This window comes from Micropterus salmoides, unplaced genomic scaffold (genome assembly GCF_014851395.1).
Source record: "Micropterus salmoides isolate LMB-PRFRI ecotype aquatic unplaced genomic scaffold, ASM1485139v1 Ms_hic_scaffold_14, whole genome shotgun sequence".
In the NCBI taxonomy this organism is placed as follows: Eukaryota; Metazoa; Chordata; class Actinopteri; order Centrarchiformes; family Centrarchidae; genus Micropterus; species Micropterus salmoides.
Window position 1 is genome coordinate 12,224,453 of NW_024040485.1, and position 20,875 is coordinate 12,245,327.

The 20,875-nt window shown below is 37.9% G+C and overlaps 1 protein-coding gene and 1 long non-coding RNA gene across 8 annotated transcripts in view; one reads left to right on the plus strand and one right to left on the minus strand.

Annotated features, from left to right (window-relative positions):
- pde1cb (phosphodiesterase 1C, calmodulin-dependent b) overlaps positions 1–20,875 on the plus strand; it is a 120,003-nt gene that overhangs the window by 86,367 nt on the left and 12,761 nt on the right. For all 7 annotated transcript variants that reach the window (XM_038717700.1, XM_038717699.1, XM_038717701.1 and 4 more), the window contains 8 exons: positions 10,241–10,354; positions 11,887–12,069; positions 13,390–13,456; positions 13,682–13,798; positions 14,339–14,479; positions 17,038–17,138; positions 17,938–18,066; positions 18,588–18,689. In XM_038717700.1, coding sequence (XP_038573628.1) covers positions 10,241–10,354; positions 11,887–12,069; positions 13,390–13,456; positions 13,682–13,798; positions 14,339–14,479; positions 17,038–17,138; positions 17,938–18,066; positions 18,588–18,689 — 954 coding nt within the window. The remainder of the gene's footprint in view (positions 1–10,240; positions 10,355–11,886; positions 12,070–13,389; positions 13,457–13,681; positions 13,799–14,338; positions 14,480–17,037; positions 17,139–17,937; positions 18,067–18,587; positions 18,690–20,875) is intronic.
- LOC119901928 lies at positions 3,451–10,232 on the minus strand. The gene is made up of 2 exons (XR_005444264.1): positions 5,342–10,232; positions 3,451–4,885 (listed from the first exon to the last, which is right to left on the minus strand). It is a non-coding gene; the product is annotated as an uncharacterized LOC119901928 (long non-coding RNA).

Genomic DNA, 20,875 nt, shown 5'->3' on the forward strand with positions numbered 1-20,875 from the left:
CAAACAAACTTACAATAGTAAACACTTTAAGATTACAAAAATAGAAAGAAAAAAACACTCACTCATGTACCATGCACATGTCACAAAATCTAGACACCAACATTAATAGTAAAACAGTACAGTATAACAGTAAGTAAAAATAATTAAGAATAATTAACAGGATCAGTCTGTTGTAAGGTGAATAATAAGAGCATTTTTAAATGAACCAAGATACTGCAGAGATGTCAAGAAAGTTGGCAGATTGTTCCAGTCACTTTTTAATTAATTAATACATTTGTAAAGAAACTGATACCAGTGTAACTGTCGTCTATTATCGGGAGAAAGCCACTGCAGTTGATTGTACATTACACAGTGGTGGGTTTGAAAGTGACAATTAAGAATAAATCTGCACAAACTATTCAATTTAACACAAACTTTTATCAGATCAATTCTTGAATCATTTTGATACACATCTCGATAATCGATAACAGTCAATAACAACTGAGATACCAGCCTTTTTTTTTTTACATTCATGGTGAAACAGTTGATCTGTACAGAACCCCAATAGAACGGCCAGTCTTGTTACATATATAATCAATATGCTTTCTATATGATAATTCAGAGTCAATCCATAGCCCCAGATATTTAGCACAAACAGTGAGTAGTGATACAGATTACTGTATCATCTGCATATAAATGGATATTCGAAGTTTTAAGTAATGATGGGAGTTCATTAATAAAAATAGAAAAAAGAAGGGGACCCATTATAGAACCTTGTGGAACCCCTTGCTTGATATTAAAAAGATCAGACTGATGCCTTTCAATAAACGCGCACTGCCAGTGTATTCTTAGTTAGTTCAATGGTTTCTAATTTGTGCAGTAATATATGATGATCCACCAAGTCAAAAGCCTTGGATATTTCAATAAAAATTGCACCTGTTAATTTGCCTTGGTCAGCAGAATAGGATATGTCATTAGTAATTTTCAATAGGGCTGTAGTAGTGGAATGATTGAGTCTGAAACCAGATTGAAAGGATGATAGTATGTCATGTTCTGTAACCTAATAGAATAGTTGAGTGTATATTAATTTTTCAAAAAATGTTTGCAATTGTATAGATGGTAGAAATGGGTCTATAATTATTAAGGTCAAGAGAATTGCCGCTTTTATGTAAGGGAATCACTTTTGCAAATTTCCAAAGATATGGTATTTCACTAGTAGACAAAGAAAGGTTAAATAGGTCTGCTAGAGCGTACATCAATATATGAGCAGCCCATTTAATAAATTTTACTTCCAGTCCATCCAAACCTGGACCTTTGTTAAACTTTAAATTGGTGATAACAGATAATACTTCAGTTGGATTAATTTTCCTGAAGCTAAAATTATTCATTCTCTGGTGTTGAATATAATGAGGCATGATGGTCAGTTTCACAAAAAGCCTGCGTTGAGCCTATAGAAGTGACATTTAAAAAGCAGCACACCACAAAGCTTGTTCAATAATGTTTTTATCAACTTAGAAATATAGCAAAAATTCGATCTATGTTAACTTTTAAGGACACCAAGACCATTTTACACACCTTCATCTCATCACGCCTGGATTATTGCAACAGCCTTTTCACTTGTTTAACCCAAACATCTACTGATCGACTCCAGACTGTCCAGAACTCAGCTGCCAGGCTTGTAACCAGAACAAAGAAATATGACCACATTACCCCTATTTTAGCTTCATTACACTGGCTCCCAGTATGTTTTAGAATTGACTTTAAAATTGTACTGATCACTTTTAAAGCTCTTCATGGCCTCTCGCCTTGTTATATTTCTGACCTTTTAGTCCCATACGCACCAGCACGTACCTTGAGATCCTCGGACAGAGCGTTTGCTGTCAGGGCCCCGAGGCTCTGGAACAGCCTGCCCGAGGAAATCAGGTCGGCTGAGTCAGTGAACTCTTTTAAGTCCCTTCTTAAAACATACTTTTATAGGAGAGCCTTTCCCGATCTTATTTGACTTTATTTTATTCTATTTTACTTATTTTATATTTATCTTAAACATGTATTTTAGTCATTTCAATGTTTTCTTGCTTTTATCTTGTATTGTTTTTGTATTATTGTCTTTTGGGTATTATTGTCTTTACACTTGTTAAAGCATTTTGTAACTTGTTTTTCAAAAGAGCTCTACAAATAAAGATTATTATTATTATTATTATTATAAAAACAAGAAAAATAAACAAAATAAACAAACTGGGTCCGAATTGACCATGTAATTTTTAGTGCACATTTAGAGTGATTACAAAATTACAGCAAAAAGATAGATATAATCAAATATTTACAAAAATGTGAGGGGTGTACTCACTTTTGTGTGTACAAATATATATATATATATATATATATATATATATATATATATATATACACATTTTTGTAAATATTTGATTATATCTATCCTATATCTATTAGACACACAAGGGTCTAATCACTAAATATCTAAAATCTTGTTTTGCATCAAAATTATTTTGAAGACATGAAGTCTTTCTGTTTTGATCCAGAGGATTGGCTCTTTCTCTTTTTTATTTTGTGCTCATAGCGTTATTGAAGGTTTTTTATCTACTTCATCTTGTGGATTTGATTGGCAGACTTTGACATGAGTGGGTTGCATTCAGCTAACCACTGATCTTTTTTAAGGTTTCTTCTGTCCCCCGCCATTCTTGTCACATCTGTCATTTGCAACCTCCCACGGGAAAGGCTTTGTTTAGAACAGATATCAGAACTTTTTTAAGGAGTTACCAATATTGTTCAGAGAGTGCATCTCGCTTGCACTGCAACAGCATTTGTAATTTTAATTAGAGCCATCAGCAGCAGCAGAAACATTCAGCCTGAGCATGCTGTAGTTGTTCCCACCCAAAATTGAATGGCCACCAACGTTCAGTGTGGGTGTTACATTAGCATTTGTATTTACATACAATTTAGGCATTTAGCTCACATTCCACAGCAACACAGAATCAAGAGAGGAGGGAGGACTTTAAGGGTGTTTTAACAGAAGACACTGACTTCTATTGTCTGTATCAGATATGCTTCTGAATCCAAAGACAATTTTCAATAGTTTTCTTTCCAAATTAGAATATTTTTTCATCAAAAGCCTAGAGGGAACACATTGCTGTATTATCATCAGCGCTAGCTTTTCTGTAAAACTAGACTAGACTGTTTTGTATGGGTTTTTTTGTATTGATCTGCTACTGCTAAAACTTCTAATTCAAATTTTAGAACAATATGATGACATTTAATTCAATTCAACTCTCCTGCTGACCTATGGCACATTAATGTGGTCATGGGGGGTCTCAAATTTGAGATTTCAGTGTTGACTGTTGAATAGCAAGCTATCTTGACAAAAAAACGAACCAAGAAGACACACAGGAATAAAGCATTGACTGTGTAAGACTAAAAGCTTGTCTCATTACAAATAATGCTAAACAAATAAACTGTTGTATGTTGTGTTTATTAAGATTCTTAAAACTCTTGAAAGAATGTCAAGAAGCCTAGACAGACAACAAGAAGTCCAGTTGCTTTTTCACTTAATATATATATATATATTTATTTAACATTCAAATGCCTTTTCATTATTATTATTATCATCATCAATCATTTGGTCTATAAAACATCAGAAAAACTGAAAAAAATACACCATCCTAATACAGTAGACGCCAAGTTGATGTCCTAAAATGTTGTTTTTCTTGATCAGCAGTGAAACCCTCCAAAGTTATTCAGTTTATTCTCACAATAACTAATAATAACAATTAACTAATAATTAACAATTCATCAATGATCAAAATAATTGCAATTGTGACTTGGGTCCCAATTTTTTTACATTCTGTTTACTGTGAAGCAGGCATTGCAAAAAAAAAAAAATGCTTTAAAAGTAATAATAAGGAAGAATAAAGTAAACATAAATCTAAGATGTTACGATTACTTAAACATTTCACTCTGTGATCATTCAAATACATCATAGTACACTTCAAAAAACTATTTCGTGAGGAAAACCATTTGGTTAATTAAGTAGAGTACAATTAAAAATTCACCACAATCAATAGAAAAAGGTCTATCACTGAGCAGTTTTATGTTTGTCAGAAGCTAACTCCAGATTAAACCATGCCTCAGATTCAAGCTTCTCCCCATCTGTCTTGCCAAAATGTTGCATTTTATTGACGAGCTGCTCTGCTGCAGTTGCAAATCATGGCTGAGCCTGCAGAATATGTGGTACCATGGCTTAATGAAGTCATCGTGTTTTTACAGGCCTTGTACCGCTTATCAGCCCCAAAACCTGTGTGTTCCCTGAAAGCAAGCTAATCTCCCTGGATGATTACATTGACCCCGGGCCATTGACTACACACCGTCTAGGCTGCAATGTCATTGGCAACAACCAAATTTTGCATCCTGCTCTCATTCCCCTCTGCTCAATCAGCCCCATTTATCGCCTGTTTTCTGCTGTGTGGAAAATAGGCTCTGAGTCTAGCTGCAGCATCTCAAAACAGAAATGGGCCTGTTTTTATTATGAGTTAGGTCACAAAGGGATACACATTTCTTTTTCCCAGTGGGTATCCAGTTCTTTACTTGAGTGACAAAGCAACTGTTGGAGAAAACTTGTTACGTTACCCTCTGTTGTTTAATTTCCTTTTTTTTCCCCACGTTAATTTTATGACTGCCACAACAGCTGTCGAGAGGTTGAGCATTGTGAAGCCCCACTGTACACTGCAGGGCAGCTCTAGTTTGACACTCCAGTAGTCTCATTTTCTTTCGCATTCTTCTCTCTGAGCAGGTCAGTCGAGGCCAAAGAACTGGAGGCAACAGGAATAGAGGAGGAAAATGCTCTCAACCTGAATTCCATCTTTAATCTCCTCTCCGTGCTCTCTGCTCACCCCTATAAGGGAAAACAAATAAATCTGTCATCTTCAGATATAGAGGCAGACAGCTGGAGGCTCATGTTTTTACCTCGCTCTGTCACTGGCCTGCTCAACCTGGCGGCCATTGGAGTTTGTCATTTTAGTGGGGGAAAAAATACAAAAAAATGATTTACTTAGGGGTTGTTCAGGGGATGTTGATTGATGATCCATTTGCAATTCTGTTCAAAAGTGCAGAGTTGAAAAAGTCCTGAACTCTGATATTTGACAAGGAATAAAAAGCAAACAAATGTGCATATTCTGTGTATATTTCCAATCACAAGCAATTTGCTTTTTGGTTCTCATCCTGTTGTAAGTTCACTACCTAAAAAGTCCTGTTACTCTGACCTCTGCAGTTAAAACACCTTTAAGAATATCGTCCTAATCCATTCACATATGAAAAAGTCAATAAGGACATATTGAATTTGTCACTATACCTGTATTTCTCACATCACGACAGCTCAAGTACACGTGCCAGGATTGTTTTGAATGTGGGGTAGTCTATGAGCTGTCTCCTCTGCAACTCCAATAAGCTCTCTGTCAAACTACCTAGGTTTGCTGATGACACAGGGTTGTTCAGACAGAAAGACAGGAGTTGCTTGTAATCTGGTGCAGCTACAACAAGTTTATAGTCCAAAATCACAAGTTTATCTCAGAGGACTTTGAAATCTGTACACAATATATGACACCCTCTATCTTTAGACTCTTTATTCTTACAAATTAAAGGGTTAGTTGTAGATTAAGGGAGAGGGCCCAGCTATTATTGTATCAAACAAAATGTGTATTGTAATCTTTTTTTGGGGGGGGTTAGGGGGGGCAGCAACTGTGATCAGCATGAATTTTTGTTTGTTTTTGTTTGTTAGAAAGGATTCCAATAGTGACCCTTTTTTTGTAGAAAAAGTCAAAGTGTCTGCAAACCACTTTTCTGCTCTGCTTCTGTATGTTCAATATTTTTGCTCCATTTTAAGCCTGGTTTGTAACTTATGTGCTGTATTTATGTTGGAAGTCACATACAGTTGCAACTCAGTTCAGTGCCTTCACCATATTTATCACTACTGTCAACTGTATCTCATTTATATGTATTGGCAATATTCTCAGGCTAGTAGTTTGGCAAATCTATTTCAAGGCAATACTCTCTTTATAAACTTATATTAATATCCTCTCTTTTTGCACTCACCAGTGCCAGTATTTACATTTAAATCTTTTTGCTACTCTACAGTATCACTGCTACATTACTTTTCCTTAACTGATAAATTGTTTAAGTAATTTACCTTTGCCAAGAACTTTGCCAGTTCCAGCTTGTCCAATGTAAGAATTTACTGCTTCTCTCTGTTTATATCATTGTACATTGAATATCTTTTATATTTTTTGACTTTTTGTTGGACAAGGCAAGACATTTGAAGAATTTTTGGACATTCTATAGGCTAAACAATTAACTGTTAAAATAATCAACAGATTAATCAATAATAAAACATTTATTAATTTATAACCTGTATGCTGTACTGTATATATACAGTATGTCCTAATCCTCTGTCTGTGCTTTTTATTATTTACTAATCTTTTGGATATTTGTTTTGTAAGTAACAACTTTAATCAATGTGATTCAACATGTTTGGCCAAGCTATTTTGCCAAGGATCGAGAGTGAATGGAACTGAGAATATTCGCTGTCTGCCTCACCACAAAGTTTCCAGCCATAGAAAATTACAAGGCTGCTCCAACTTCCCAGTTGGCTCTGTGCCCAGGAGTTACTTTGGGCCTGACCTGTGCTATTAACCCAGCGTGTTGGCCCACTTGGTAATGACAGCAGGTGAAATGAGACTATTTTGTTTTGGTTGGCAGATACATTGATTTATTGTACTTTGTGGCACTTGACTCATCATCACGTCTTTATTTATAGTTGTTAAAAGAAGCCCAAGTGGCTTCTTTTTTGAATGGTTGTATTTTCACATTTGTCATGCAAACTGCAGTGTGCTAAGGGATGTAGGAAAAGAAGAACAAAGTCTTTGTTTTTCTAAATAATTTTTTCTTTCATCTCAACACTTTGAAAACGTATTTATTCTTATAAAGGCCTCCTGGTTAGGAGGTTTCTGGAGGAGGTTTCTTTTGATTGTACAAGAATTGATTGGGCTTTGAGTTTTGTCTATTGTTAGACAAACAAAAGCAATGAGCCTGTGACAAAGATTTTTTACAGAACCACTCACTAGAGACAATCAATTCTTTCACTAACACGTGCTAAGGTCATTTAAGATGGGCTTTCCAAACAAGCACAACGTGCCAGCACCATTGCTATTCAAGATGTAAAGTCAAAACAAATGACCAACAGAACATATTTCAACATTGTATAGTAAATTATAGTCTGACACAGAGCTTTGTTGAAGGAGGTAGGCTTTTTTTCTATTGTTGTGAATTATCAGGCACACAGCTGTTCTTAATAACAATCATTAGTGCCAAGCAGATCACATGTGCAGTGATTCTAGAGTTGCAGCTTACCCTTCATCCATTCACTTCCTTATGATTCCTAAAATAGCCGTCATTAGCTTAAGTATAAGATATCAGCAAGTGAAGCAACTGTTGTCATAGTTAAAGGTTCCCTGTGGAGCTTCATACATCCAGTAGCGCTATGGAGCTGTTTTTCTGTTGGTCGCCATTATCTTCTGCATGTGCACAAGGACCATCATCATGCCATCATCAGGTCATATTTTCTGGTCCACTACTACTGGTTTATTACTTTCGCATCAGCCTCAGCTGTACTTTGTGTTTAGTGGTAAACTAAGATAGTAAACATTATAGCTGCTACACATCAACATGACTTGACCCTTTCTGTCCTAATGGAGTACAGTTCATCCATAACCCCTCTCCATCGCCCCCTGGTGCTGGGCCACCATCTACAGCTCCATTGAAAACATCAACATGCTAGCAATATTATTCTGAGCAGGGTAGCATTGCTGATGTTAGCATTTAGCTCAAAGCAACACTGTGCTCTACAACGTAGTACAACCTCACAGAGCCACTAGCATGGCTTTAGACTTTTACTTGGGAATCTAGTTCCAGTAGAAGCAAGATATATAGCGCGTAATTGCTACTGACACATTTGTTGATTTATTGATTTTCATTGCCCTTCACTAGTGCCTATAGTAAAACCAGAAAGCTCATAGTGACACTGGGAGCCTTGATCAGCCATTACAGATACCATTAGTAAGTTCAAAACATATGAGATTTGTGTGGTTTAGACAGCTGTCTGTGGAGATTACACTTCAGTAAGTGCGGCAGAGAAAAAATACTCAAAGCAGGGGTTCCAGGGAAGGCTCATGTTTCTGGGAGTCAGTGTGGGTTGATATATTTGATAAAATGGAAGCGTATCTGTTCTGTGAGACGGGCGAGTGATAGAAGTCAAAAACTCTTTTCCATGAGGATTGGCCTTTCTTCACATCTAACAGACATTTTCGCATGAATATGAAAATAACGACTGTGTGGCTCTTTTGCAGAGGTGGATCCAGATTATTTTCAGCATATCCATCTGATATTTTTGCACAGCAGAAAGAATGTCAGTGGTACAAATTGAGGCCTTGCAGCCCAATGAAACAGATTGGATTACATACTATCCGTTTATTTTTGAGGGATTCTTTCAGCATTCAAAAGATAAGTTATAGAGTGTAGAAAATTATGTGATATAGTAGCGTGTGGAGTTTCACTGCTGTACACAGAATACATTCAGGCCCCAACCCCCAACTAAAAAACATAAATGAATGGGACAAACTACATTCATGAATATTTATATTGAGACATTTTTACCCAATCATCTTTGGAGCTTGTGCTAAAAACTGCAGCTGCTTTCAGGGAATGTGATCAATGAGAGCACCTGAAACCTCCTACCCTCACCACCTTTGTGCTTAATAATTCAACAACAAGCATAGCCTCTGTAGGCATTCACTGTGAAAGGGAGTGTGTGACCTCCAGCACAGCAGCAGGCGGTATACTGCAAGAGGTTGCAGTGTGCAGAAATTGATGTTAAGTTGGTTTTCTCTTTAATGCTGTTTTTGGTGGGCTTTTGCAAGGGCTTGGGAATATTTGGATTAACACTGTACACACATTGCTTTACAGCCATAAGTGATTTAGTATTGAAAAATATAACACGGAGAAGATGATTTGATCGTTTCAGTTGTTACCAGCTGGTTTGCGATGTTGTATCAATTCAATATCATAAGACTGAATAATTTTTCAGTTAAACCTACACAACATGACCAATTTTACATGTTAGGAGAGTTCCTTATTATACTGCAATGTAAAATTACCCAACTGTACATACACCACTAAAAAACTCAACTGGTATATGTAGTAATTACCAGTAAAGGGGATTTATTTGATAATGCCACACATAAAACCAGCAATTGCTTACAAATGCCTGCCACCATGAAAGCTACTATAACTTTATAAAGCAATTTTATGTCTTTGCATATTACTGTTGGAGAGCTCAAGATTACAAAAATAGAATCCATTCAAGGCCAAAACAGGTGACACAGACCCAGTTATGCCTGAAACCTAATAAAATGGGGTTGTGTCTGAAGCCACGTAGCAGCAGCAACTACAACTGCAATATTTAAGCTGTTTTAATTTTAAATAGCCAATACATGCAAATGAGTCTAATCGGAGGCAGCAGACATCAAAGATCTGCAATTTTTAGAATGAGTTAGACCTTTCACACAGCAGACACTTCGGTTTGTCATAGCAAGGAAAGCACAGGTGGAACTAATAATGTTAACGATGGCGTCATTCCAATTAAATGTTCTAGTAGTGAGCCAGCATGCACAATACCAGAGCCCTGCAGCTGACACATGTAGATAAAAATGCAGCCATTATAAATGTTATTAATTACCCCTGTGTTTGACAAGTCACAATGTCTCTTATGAGAAAAGCCAACTGGATAATATTTTACTTATGCTAATCAATACACAACATGACAACAGATATGTTGGGAGGAGACAATATGTCCAGCTCTGACCCTATGTTTTGGTCAGTAGTGATTTGTTTTTTAAAGCAGTGTTTATTAAATATATTGAAAGTTGAAAAGGCCGGTTTGTACTTTTCTGTGGATGTGTGTAGTGGAAATCCAAGACTACAATTAAATTCAGCTTATTGATCAAATGTTATTTTGCTGTCTACTGCTGTCCCACTTTGTGATTCAGACCAAGTCTATTTTCACAGAAAAACAATGTTGCCTATTGTGCAGCAGGAACTAATGCCTGATTGATCCAATATCATTTGCAATCAATTCATCATGCCAAGATGGCAGGGGAGTAATCCTATTTGTTAAATGACTGTTGAATCTCTGTTTTAGATTAAGATGTCTGGTGAAACAACTGGAGAGAGGAGAGGCTTCCCTCACTGACCTCAAGAAAAACCTTGAGTATGCCGCATCGGTGCTGGAATCCGTTTACATTGAGGAGACAAGGTAAGAAACAGTAGCTTTCTACAGTGGAAAATATATTGACCTGGTTAATTTATTGAGAACAACAGCACAACACTGACAAAGGCCAGACTTTGGAAAATAGAATTCATTAGAATGGCAGTTGACCTGTGCTGTAATTGTTATTTAATTTTAACCATTTCATCTCTTTGCTTTGTTACAGAGGCTCACACCAATATGACAATAAACTAAATTTAAAACTTGTATAGAAGGTGCTAACCTTTCCCCAATTCTGAAGTACTTAGGTAAATGTATTAAATTTTAGTACTGTGCTTACTTACACTTAAACTTACAAAATAATTTAAAAAATATAGAGAAGAGTGAAAAGGAGGAGGAAAGAAAGGGGCAAGAAGCAGAGGGAATCACATAGTTCCTACTTTTCCAAAAGCAGTTAAGAAACTATTTTTTTCAATGTATTTTACTTTTTAAAATATTGTACTTTTCACACAAACAAAACATATAATCAGTTTATAAAATATGATGCAGATTAAACTACCACACAGTATATGAAGCAAATAAAATTAACTCCTTAAACAACTATGACATTTAAATACTGCTCCAATGTTAAAGCGTCATTAATATAATAATGTAACACTGACCTACTTCTTTGCTTTTACTGTAGTAACATTTAAATGCAAGACTATATTATTTACAGTGTGTTATTGCTTTTACTTAATCAAATTACCTTCCAGGGTGGTGATGGGGCAGTGGATAAGAAGCTTGCCTTAGGTGTGAGAGACCCGTGTTCAATTCCCCACTGTGACAAGTCCTCCAATTGCCTGAGCAAGAAAATTAAACCCTAGTTGCTCCAGAGGTGTGCGACCTCTGACATTAATAGCAATTGTAAGTCGCTTTGGATAAAAGCGTCAGCTAAATGAATAAATGTAAATGTGCTTAAATACTGCTTCCACTACTAAATATGATGTTTATGTGGCAAATAATGGTATGTAAAGTCAGCATGGTTAAGGTTAGGGAATATACTAGGTCGATGTATGTCAACAGTTGAATGCGGGGCCAAGATCCGAGATATGACCTGGCTTATGGAATTATGTAAGCCTCTCATCATCTAGATCCCACCAGATTAGGGCCAGCATGACCACTCTAGGATGGAGGATGATGAACTGTCCAGTGCAGAATACAAGTAGCACTGTGATTATCAGTGTGATCTGAATGCTTTCTCTTTGCCCTAAGAACATGCATTGAGTTCAGAGGGTGGAAACCAACAGACTTTTCTCTTGATCCCCTGTATATGTCAACACAACATGGTAGCTGTGGGGAATTATATCATACAATTGGATTCAAATAAGTCCATCACGGTGTTTCAAGAGGCCTGGGATGTTTTTGATGTTACATAAGAGGTGATATTATTTGATGGACAGCACTAGGATTTCAGTTTGATCCCCTTTGAAAGTAGAGCTACGATAAATAATAAAAATATTTTGGTAAGCCTCTGCATCTGTCTATTTTCCCTTTTAGTGTATGTCTGTCATTTAACGTACATCCCTCCCTTCTCTCAGGCGTTTGGTAGACACAGAGGATGAGCTCAGTGACATCCAGTCAGAGTCAGTGCCCTCAGAGGTGCGGGACTGGCTGGCATCCACCTTCACCCGCCAGATGGGCCTTATGCTGCGACGCAATGAAGAGAAACCTCGCTTTCGCAGCATCGTCCACGCCGTCCAGGCTGGTATATTTGTTGAGAGGTATATGTGTTATGCACATAGCCACATTCACATACCAGCAAGTTGTCACTGATGTTAAATCCATATTGATTACCATCTTTATCTTTCCTCTACTGAAGTTTTATCTTTACCACGTAGTGTAGCCCTGAATTACTCAAGGCACTGCTATCAACATCCTTAGTTTGGCATTGTGTAATGAATGTGTAATGGAAACGAAATGAAAATGGTATATAGAGAGGTAATCCAGCACAGTGAGCTGTGAGAGTAATCAGGTGTTATTTAGATGTGTGATAAATAGTTTAGTCATTTTTAAGTAAAAAAGCCAAATATTTAATGTTTCTTTGTTCTCTAATGAGAGAATTGTTTTACTAAAGTTCTGGACTATTGGTTGAACAAAATAAGACGTTTAAATTCATCACATTGTGATGTAGGATATTGTGACAGATATTTTTCACTAGTTTTCAAATGTTTTATAGACCAACCAATTAATAGAGAAAATAATGAATTGCTGGTATGGTCCTTTAAATTTTCAATCTGCTGGAAAAATGTGTGCATCCTCTGCACAGTGACTCGCTCACCTGAGTCGACCATACATCAGCTCAGCCTTGGCAAGCCTGGCTAAACACAATCATTCAGAGGTGCAAACAGTTCCCTCTCCAAGGCTGTGCTTTATCACACACTAACATGCAACATGCATTTGTTCAAATCAGTAAGCCTCAAACATGTAAGCTATAATCTTTCTTAATCTGTTTTTACAGACAGTCTGTTGTCAGATATTTACAGTGAAGAAAGATTGGGAAAGGGAGGATGGAAATTCAAAGGTGAAGCAGGGGGGGTACAATACAGCGTTGAAGCATACACTGTCCATTTTAAATTTGAAACAATGTCCTTGAAACTTGATATTTAGTTGCATTTATGGAAGCTGTTGTAAAGCAACTATTTTGTTGTACTACCACTGTGTTTTTGAGATGTTGGGCAACATATACCAACTTTGCTGCCTTCCAGCTGACTCTAGTTCCTCCACTAATCTCATGGAGAATTACAAACCTTGTTTTACATTTTGATTATGAATTATGAATATAGATTAATTAAATTAATCTATATTCTGTCCCACATATTTGACAAAGCCTTAAACCTTTTGCATGTGGAAAAAAAGATGCTGTTCCCTTTCACAACTTAACCTTTTCAGCACAGTTTCATACTGAGTTGTGTTAATGTGTAGGTTTATAGTGAGTCTTGGTGGGGATCCTCCCAGGCTGAGGTTTGGGGCTGGTGTGGTAACCTCTGGTGTTTACACCCATGCGGTGGGCTTCATTTGATGTCTTTATCTCATCCAAACAGGATGTACCGACGCACCTCCAATATGGTGGGACTCAGCTACCCCCCTTCTGTCATATCTGTGCTTAAGGTATTAACATGTGCACACACTTCCATGCAGATGCACACAGATATGAAAAAACAATTTTGTACACACACAGATACACACGTGCCAAAGTCTTACTTACATACCTGGATGTATTCCTAAGACATTGCTGAACCATCTATCTTAACAGATTTTGTATTTTCTGAACACAATAAATACATTTTTTGAGGAGAACCACACAATTATTTAAACTTTTTCTTCCCTACACAGAATGTTGACAAGTGGTCGTTTGACGTGTTCGCCTTAAATGAGGCCAGCGGGGAGCACGCACTCAAGTTCATATTCTACGAGTTACTCACAAGATACGACCTTATCAGCCGTTTCAAGGTAAAGCCACATGTATATAACGCTCCACTGGTCACTGTTATGCCTTCTGTTTGTGTCATTAAAGAAAGGAGAAACTAAAAATATTCAGTAGCGATCATAACAACCTTCACAATTCCCCTTCGTCATGCCTGATTTGATGGAAGTGAGCGCACTCACTTATCTTGTCTCTTAAGTGTTATATTGTGTTGTTGTATTTCAACAATGACCACATAATGATGGGGGTTGGACATCTCATCTGATACTGGTGGAGCTCATTTTCCACAGCGTCTTCTAGTGGAGGACACTCCAATTTAAGTGACAGCATCTGAGAGTAAATGACACGGGCAATGAAGCCGACATGAATATGTAATCGTAGTCTGCAATAGACTAAATGATTCACGATCCATGTTTTTATGACATCAATTTCAAATGCTGAGGGGACTGTGCACGCATTGAAATTGTATGCGCTCATCATTCAAATCACCAAATAGCTTTAAGATGTTTCTCACTGTCTGCAGTGTTTTTCACCTCGCAGTCATTTGCTGTTTTGTCTGCCGTCAGATCCCAATCTCTGCGGTGGTGTCATTCGTGGAGGCCCTAGAAGTCGGATACAGCAAACATAAAAACCCCTACCACAACCTGATGCATGCTGCTGATGTCACACAGACTGTCCACTACTTGCTACTTAAGACTGGCATGGTGGTGAGTAGGATTGACTGTACACCTATCTGTTGAAAAAATCTACAGAAACCAGTTGAACATACTGTGTAGGTGTAGAAGTACAGCTTAGTCTATGAAAACAAGATCATTTTATCCACATGGTATTCAGAACATCTCTGTCAGCTGCTGTATGCCCGCCTAATTGCAGCTTGGCCTGCCTTGCAGCTGCTAAATATGGATTTTTTTTTTTTTTCTTGGTGAATCCATGAGCCAGTCGCCATTTAATCCAAATCTTACTCAGGGCAGGTTTGAGAACATCAACCCACTATTCTAATAATATCTGTCAAAATGTGGCACTTATTAATCTTTATTGTCTCAACATTTAAGGTCAAATGTTCTCGCTCTTCTTGCCAAAATGTTGTTCATTTGTACTCTTCATATTTCATTTTGATTTTGTTCTTTTTCCATCTGGTGACCTATATTTCACTCCTTCCCACTGGTGTGACTTTAAGACATTTCTGATGCCGCATTCATTCCAAGAAAAAGCACTAGCCTCACTAAAGCAGAGTTCAAAGTCCCCAACCAGCAAACCAGCCGGCTGCCCCCGCTTCCAGTGTTTTTATTTAATCACCTTAATAAGGTGGCTACGACAGCTGTCGACATGGTGTGTTTCTTTGGGCAGTGCCTTGTGGAGTAAACCACATTACTTCTAGAAACATGGGCTCCTGGGAGAGCAGGAGAATCTATCATTTTGCAGGCCCTCAAGACTCCATTAAATAAACAATCAACTGGTCGTTCATAAAGCCGGCCCCATGAGGAAATATAGTGAGGGATGACTCGGCCATCTTGCCCCCCACCCACACCCCTAAGTAATGCCCCCTTGTGACTTTCCCACCCCCACTGTTTATTAGTCACCAATATCAACTGGCCCTCCTGATCTAAATCCTGTCTCTTTTTACACAAGGGCACTGAGATGCATGCACATCTCAGAGGAAATGCCCACTCACAGGTGTGCATACTGCATACACTCACAGATTAAACACTAACAGCCATAAATAAAAACACATACATGCACACACACTCAGGAACAGTCCATTTTATTCACGTTCTTTTGGTGATAGACGTCTTTATCTATGGATTCAGGGGGTTATGTGGGTGTCGCTCATATGATGAAACACAATTTTATTTTAACTGAATATTTTATGGGAAATATGCATATTCACTTTCTTGCTGAGCGTTGGATGAGAGGAACAATACCACACTCGTGTCTGTCATTTGTCAACTCCCTTTTCTTTCCACGACAAACACAAAATACGATATGAAAAGAGGTGACTAATGTCTACTTTAAATCTACTCTACTACTAAGATAACTATAACGAAATTGTGAAATTCCATTGACTTTTTTTTGAAGATTTGGATTACTAATCCAAATCTCGTCATTGGATGGCTGCACATTTCTCTTCCCGCGTGCCTAAATCATCTTCCGGTGACTTTGTACTCCAGCAGCCCAGCACCAACAGTGCTAAAGCCTAGAGCTAGCTGCATGCTATGGCTGTGGAGCTTGGCCAACTTCACACGGTGATGGGAAAAATACATGATGGCAACAGCAGAGGATTATTTGGAAAAATGGGTCGACATTTGGACCTAATTCAAATATAATGCCTATATATAATATAATTACTACACACAGTTGATAGTCGATGTTGAATGGCTCCACTCCAGCTTAATGTAGTGTATGTGTGACATCCACACACAGCTTTGTGCTAAAGAAAAGTAACCGGCTACCGTCTGTAGCTGTTATTTACCAAGCAGACATGAGAGTAGTATTGAACATTTACAGAAAAAAAAACAATAAGCATATTTCCCAAAATGTCAAGATGTTCCTTGAAGAGTTGCTGCTAGTTTCACGTCATTTCTTTGCTGTACTCACAATTCATTCCCATAAAGGTTTAAACTTGACCTAAAAAAAACTTCAATAGTAAAACATGATGTGTATTCCCACCTTGTGACAGCGTTAACTGGTATTAAAATTAAATAGTGCATGACTTTTTCATTTATATTTGGTAACAGTGACAAACCAGACTGAGACACTGTCTGAAAGGGAAAGAGTAAGGAGGAGTGTTAAAGCGACAGTTTAAAATGTGATTCTCTCTAGAGCTTGTCTTATCTAAAGATTCCTTTTTGCTTTGCTGACCTTTCCTCTATCTTCTCCTTCCCATTTGTTTCCTTTCATCCCTGACTTTAATGTATCCCTCGTGCCAAATCCCTCTCTCTGCATCCTTTATATCACTTTTCTCCTCTGCATCTTTATGACGTGATAAACCATTACCTGCTTTCCCCTCTTTTCCATTGACTGGCTTCTCATTTCTCTTCTCTTATTTCTGTCCATTCTTTCCTCTTGTTTTCATTACTTTTCTTTCCTTCTTTTCTGTCGATGTCTCTGTCTTTTCCATCTCATGGCTTCCCCTCTATAACACCTTTCCCTCTTTTATATCTTGATATTCCCCTTCTCTTCCTCATCTTCACCTCCCCCTCCTTCCTCACATCCCATCTTTTCCCTCTCGCCTCCTCTTCTTCTTTTCCTCTTCCTTTGCCTCCAGCATTGGTTGACTGAGCTTGAGATCTTTGCCATGATCTTTGCGGCGGCTGTGCACGACTACGAGCACACGGGGACCACAAACAACTTCCACATTCAGACAAGGTAATGGATCATAAAATCTAAAATGCATGGCAGTGAGTCACCCGATCAATGTATTCATTTACAGCAAGGGGGCTGTACATTGACACTGAGATCGCCTGCAGGGCGGGACTCCAAATTAACTCCAAACTCCATGCCTTTGGGTAGAACTTCTAAAACTCTATATAAATAATGTTGTCCTGATGTGTACTTTTCGCTACATGATACTTTTCAGAAAGGGGATTTTCTAGATTATTTCATGTCTTATTTTAAAACAAATTCAGTTTTATTCTCACTGAACCAGATAGTTATCTAATCTTGATCTTCACAAACTTCTTACTATCAGTGGCCAATTTTCATTAACTCTCTGGGGGTTATGGAGGGCTTTGTCTCATTTGGTTTAAGCATGTTAAGTAAAAATTTAGAACCTTTATGTTGTGTAGAGCCTATATATCTTTGACATTCTGAATATTGCTTTATATATATATTTAGGTAGAGTAGTAGGTTAATCCATCTTGGGCTCTTTCTCCCCCTTTTTTGTTGTTTTCTGTTAGATTTTGTCCCTTAAGAGTCTCCAGTTAAAATTAAAATTCCAAAAAAGTCCAAAAGTCCATATAAAGAACATGAATTCTTATATTACATTCTTACATTTAGCAGATCAAAGTGCAAGACCGTATAAGCAACTGGCACTGGCACTGATCACATTCACATTCAAGTGATACATTGTATTGATAAATTGAAGAAGAAGCAACATCTAGGGGTCTATTATTTCTCTTTCCAATTTAGACCGATGAGAGACATTTTTTTTATTTCTCTTTGACAGGTCGGACACAGCTATCCTGTACAATGACCGCTCAGTGTTGGAGAGTCACCACGTCAGCGCAGCCTACCGCCTACTGCAGGACGACGACGAGATGAACATCCTATACAACCTCTCCAAGGATGACTGGAGGTCAGTGAGACGATGAGAGAAAGAGAGACAGAGATGAAAGAGCTGGTGTGACAGCAAGGGGAAATACAACTCAGACATGTAATAGAGAACAGCCAGAGAGGCAGACATGACAGGTGGAAACCAGACAGGTCATGCAACAGTTTCTCAATGCACACGTGACCTTTTCAAAGTCCAAAAGTAACTTATGTCTTATTTTTCAAGATTAACAACTGTGCTACGTGGAGTAAAAACCAGAAATGTTGGATTACCTTCAATGTCCAACTACTTTGTACAAAATGGAACTGTTATGTGTGAGATTACGTTAAAGGAGACAGCTGCAATCTGATTTCTTGTGGCATAAGCTGGGACTTGTCAAAGCAGATATTATAAATAGCTCTCAAAATCTGCGTTGGCTGCCTTCATTTACTTTAGCGACTTCCGAAATAAGTCGGCTTTTATTATCCACAAGTTTGACAGTTCATTATGCAGCACATGGCTCATGTTTTCCTCTCCTTTTTTGTCTCTCCTTTGTTTTCATCCAGAGAGCTGCGGGCTCTGGTGGTGGAGATGGTGCTGGCGACAGATATGTCTTGCCACTTTCAGCAGGTTAAGGCCATGAAGAACTTCCTACAACAACCTGAGGGGTCAGTTGCCTTTTTTCACTACTGATAACACTCCCTGCCCTCATCCCAGCAATTTACATCTTCATTAACCCTGCCATGGGGTCACTGTTTACTAACCACCCACTGTTTACAACTCAATTAACCCTGCCCTGTGGGGTGTACTCAAAGAGGAACGCAACAAACAAATGGAGTGCATATTTTGTTGCCAATGAGTACCTGATCTGATGTCATGCATAGTAGGATGTAACTACAGCATTACTCAGGCACAAACACATGATAGCTTGTGTTAGGAGCGGTCAGTAAATCTATGTGCATTTTCATGTTCTCAATGTCATGATTTATCATTTTTTATTTATTGAAGGACAATCAGAAAATGAATACATTAAATTCAACTTCAACCTTCATAATTATGAATCAATAAGGCAAATCTGCAAAATGGCTTCAACACTTCGACCCCTAATTGACCATTATAAGGCAATTCATGTATACATTTGTAAGGAGTTTTTCCTGTGCTGGAAGTCTGCAGCAGAGTTGTAGTGCAGTCACACCAGCTTTGGCATGGTGAAATTTATTTGCACACTTGGGTGAAAAACAGCCGGTGGTAGAAATATTGCTGGCAGGTTTGCTGCTATACTGTAGACTGCAACAGCTAAGATGACCAGCTAGAAAACCTTATCGTTACACAAACTATGTAATATTGTTTTTGCCAGATCTCCTGTTTGGCTGCTTCTAATCTGCAAGATGTGCCTACAAACATAAATAGCAGCTATAAATACTTCCCCACCACATACAGTCACTTGTAGTTGTTGAGTATTGGCAAATCTATTTCATTTTATTGAGAATGCCCTCTGCATTGCAGTACCATTCATATGGGTTATATTACTGGGTGGTTAAATTATTATAACATTACACAAACAGTTTGACCTAAGATTGCAATAAATATAGCTACAGTTAAATCAAACTCAATGGTGTGGAACAAAAAAGGAGACTGCAAAAGGGAAGCAATTAATATAAACAATAAGAGTAAATCTTCTAAATGCACATATTTAAAGAAGATCTCAAAGGCTGTTGCAATGATACACGCCAAAAAGACAAACCACTAGATGTATTAAACTATGTACAGAGGCCAGCATGTATTCCATTTTGTTTATTAATATTTTTGCACATATGTGACAGGAGTGGTCATGAAGTCACACGCTTGTGCAGTAGGGTGGTATTGAGGGACGGCCACGGCCCCCTAGGCGAATGTCACGTGACAGAGAGAGTTGCCAAGCTAGCAAAGATAGATTCATTTTACTATGAATTTATTACTGAAAGTGCTTGTGTTTTTACTAAAAGGCACTGAGCTCTGTCCTCTGCATTATCTTCTTCAGCCAGATGCTCTGAAAAGAGCTAGTGGCAGTCTTCTGCTGGGTAACAAACCCACACATAAAAGAATTTTACATGAAATTGGAAAGTACTGACAGAATGCTTAATCTGGTTTTCAAAATCTGATGAGTGCAGTTGTGTTTGGAGGATGGGTGGTTTGCTGCAAGTCAGTGATGAGGTGCTTTGTCAAAAGTAAACAGTGGTGGGTGAAAGAGTGAAGAAACGTGGCAGGTTGTTTAACAAGGTTCGCAGCGTTTCCCTTTGCTGGCAACGTTTTTAGGCATTTTTCAACAACAATTTTTTCAATAGTTGTGTAATCCGCTTCTTTTCTGATTAGTAGCCTACTGACGCCTTCCTCTGTGTCTCCATCTATCACGTTAGCGTTGCCTTGCAGGTTGTAGCGGCCCCTTGAGAGTTTCACTTTGTACAGTGGACCTCCCCCAAATTAAAATGTAAACCGATCATATACAATACCGGACCAGTTACAATATTCTCAGATTCACCAAGTCAAAGTTCAGCCAGGTTCCGTTTGCGAACAGAAATAAAAGAGAGCTATCAAACAAACCTATCATATGACGTGATGAGTCACCACTGCTGATGTAGGGGCAACACTGAGACGGCTGTAAGAACCTTGTTGGCCCTCAGGGTATTCTTTTCACTTTGACAATGCATTGCACTCAACATGACTACAAAATGGCAAAAAATAATAATAGTGATATGGAGATAAGCACTTTCCTGAGAACATGCAGGAACATAAGAATCAATAATATTATGCTTCCTATATTTGTGAATATACCTCAAACTCGCTGACTGGAAGGTAATCATCAAGCTACAGAACG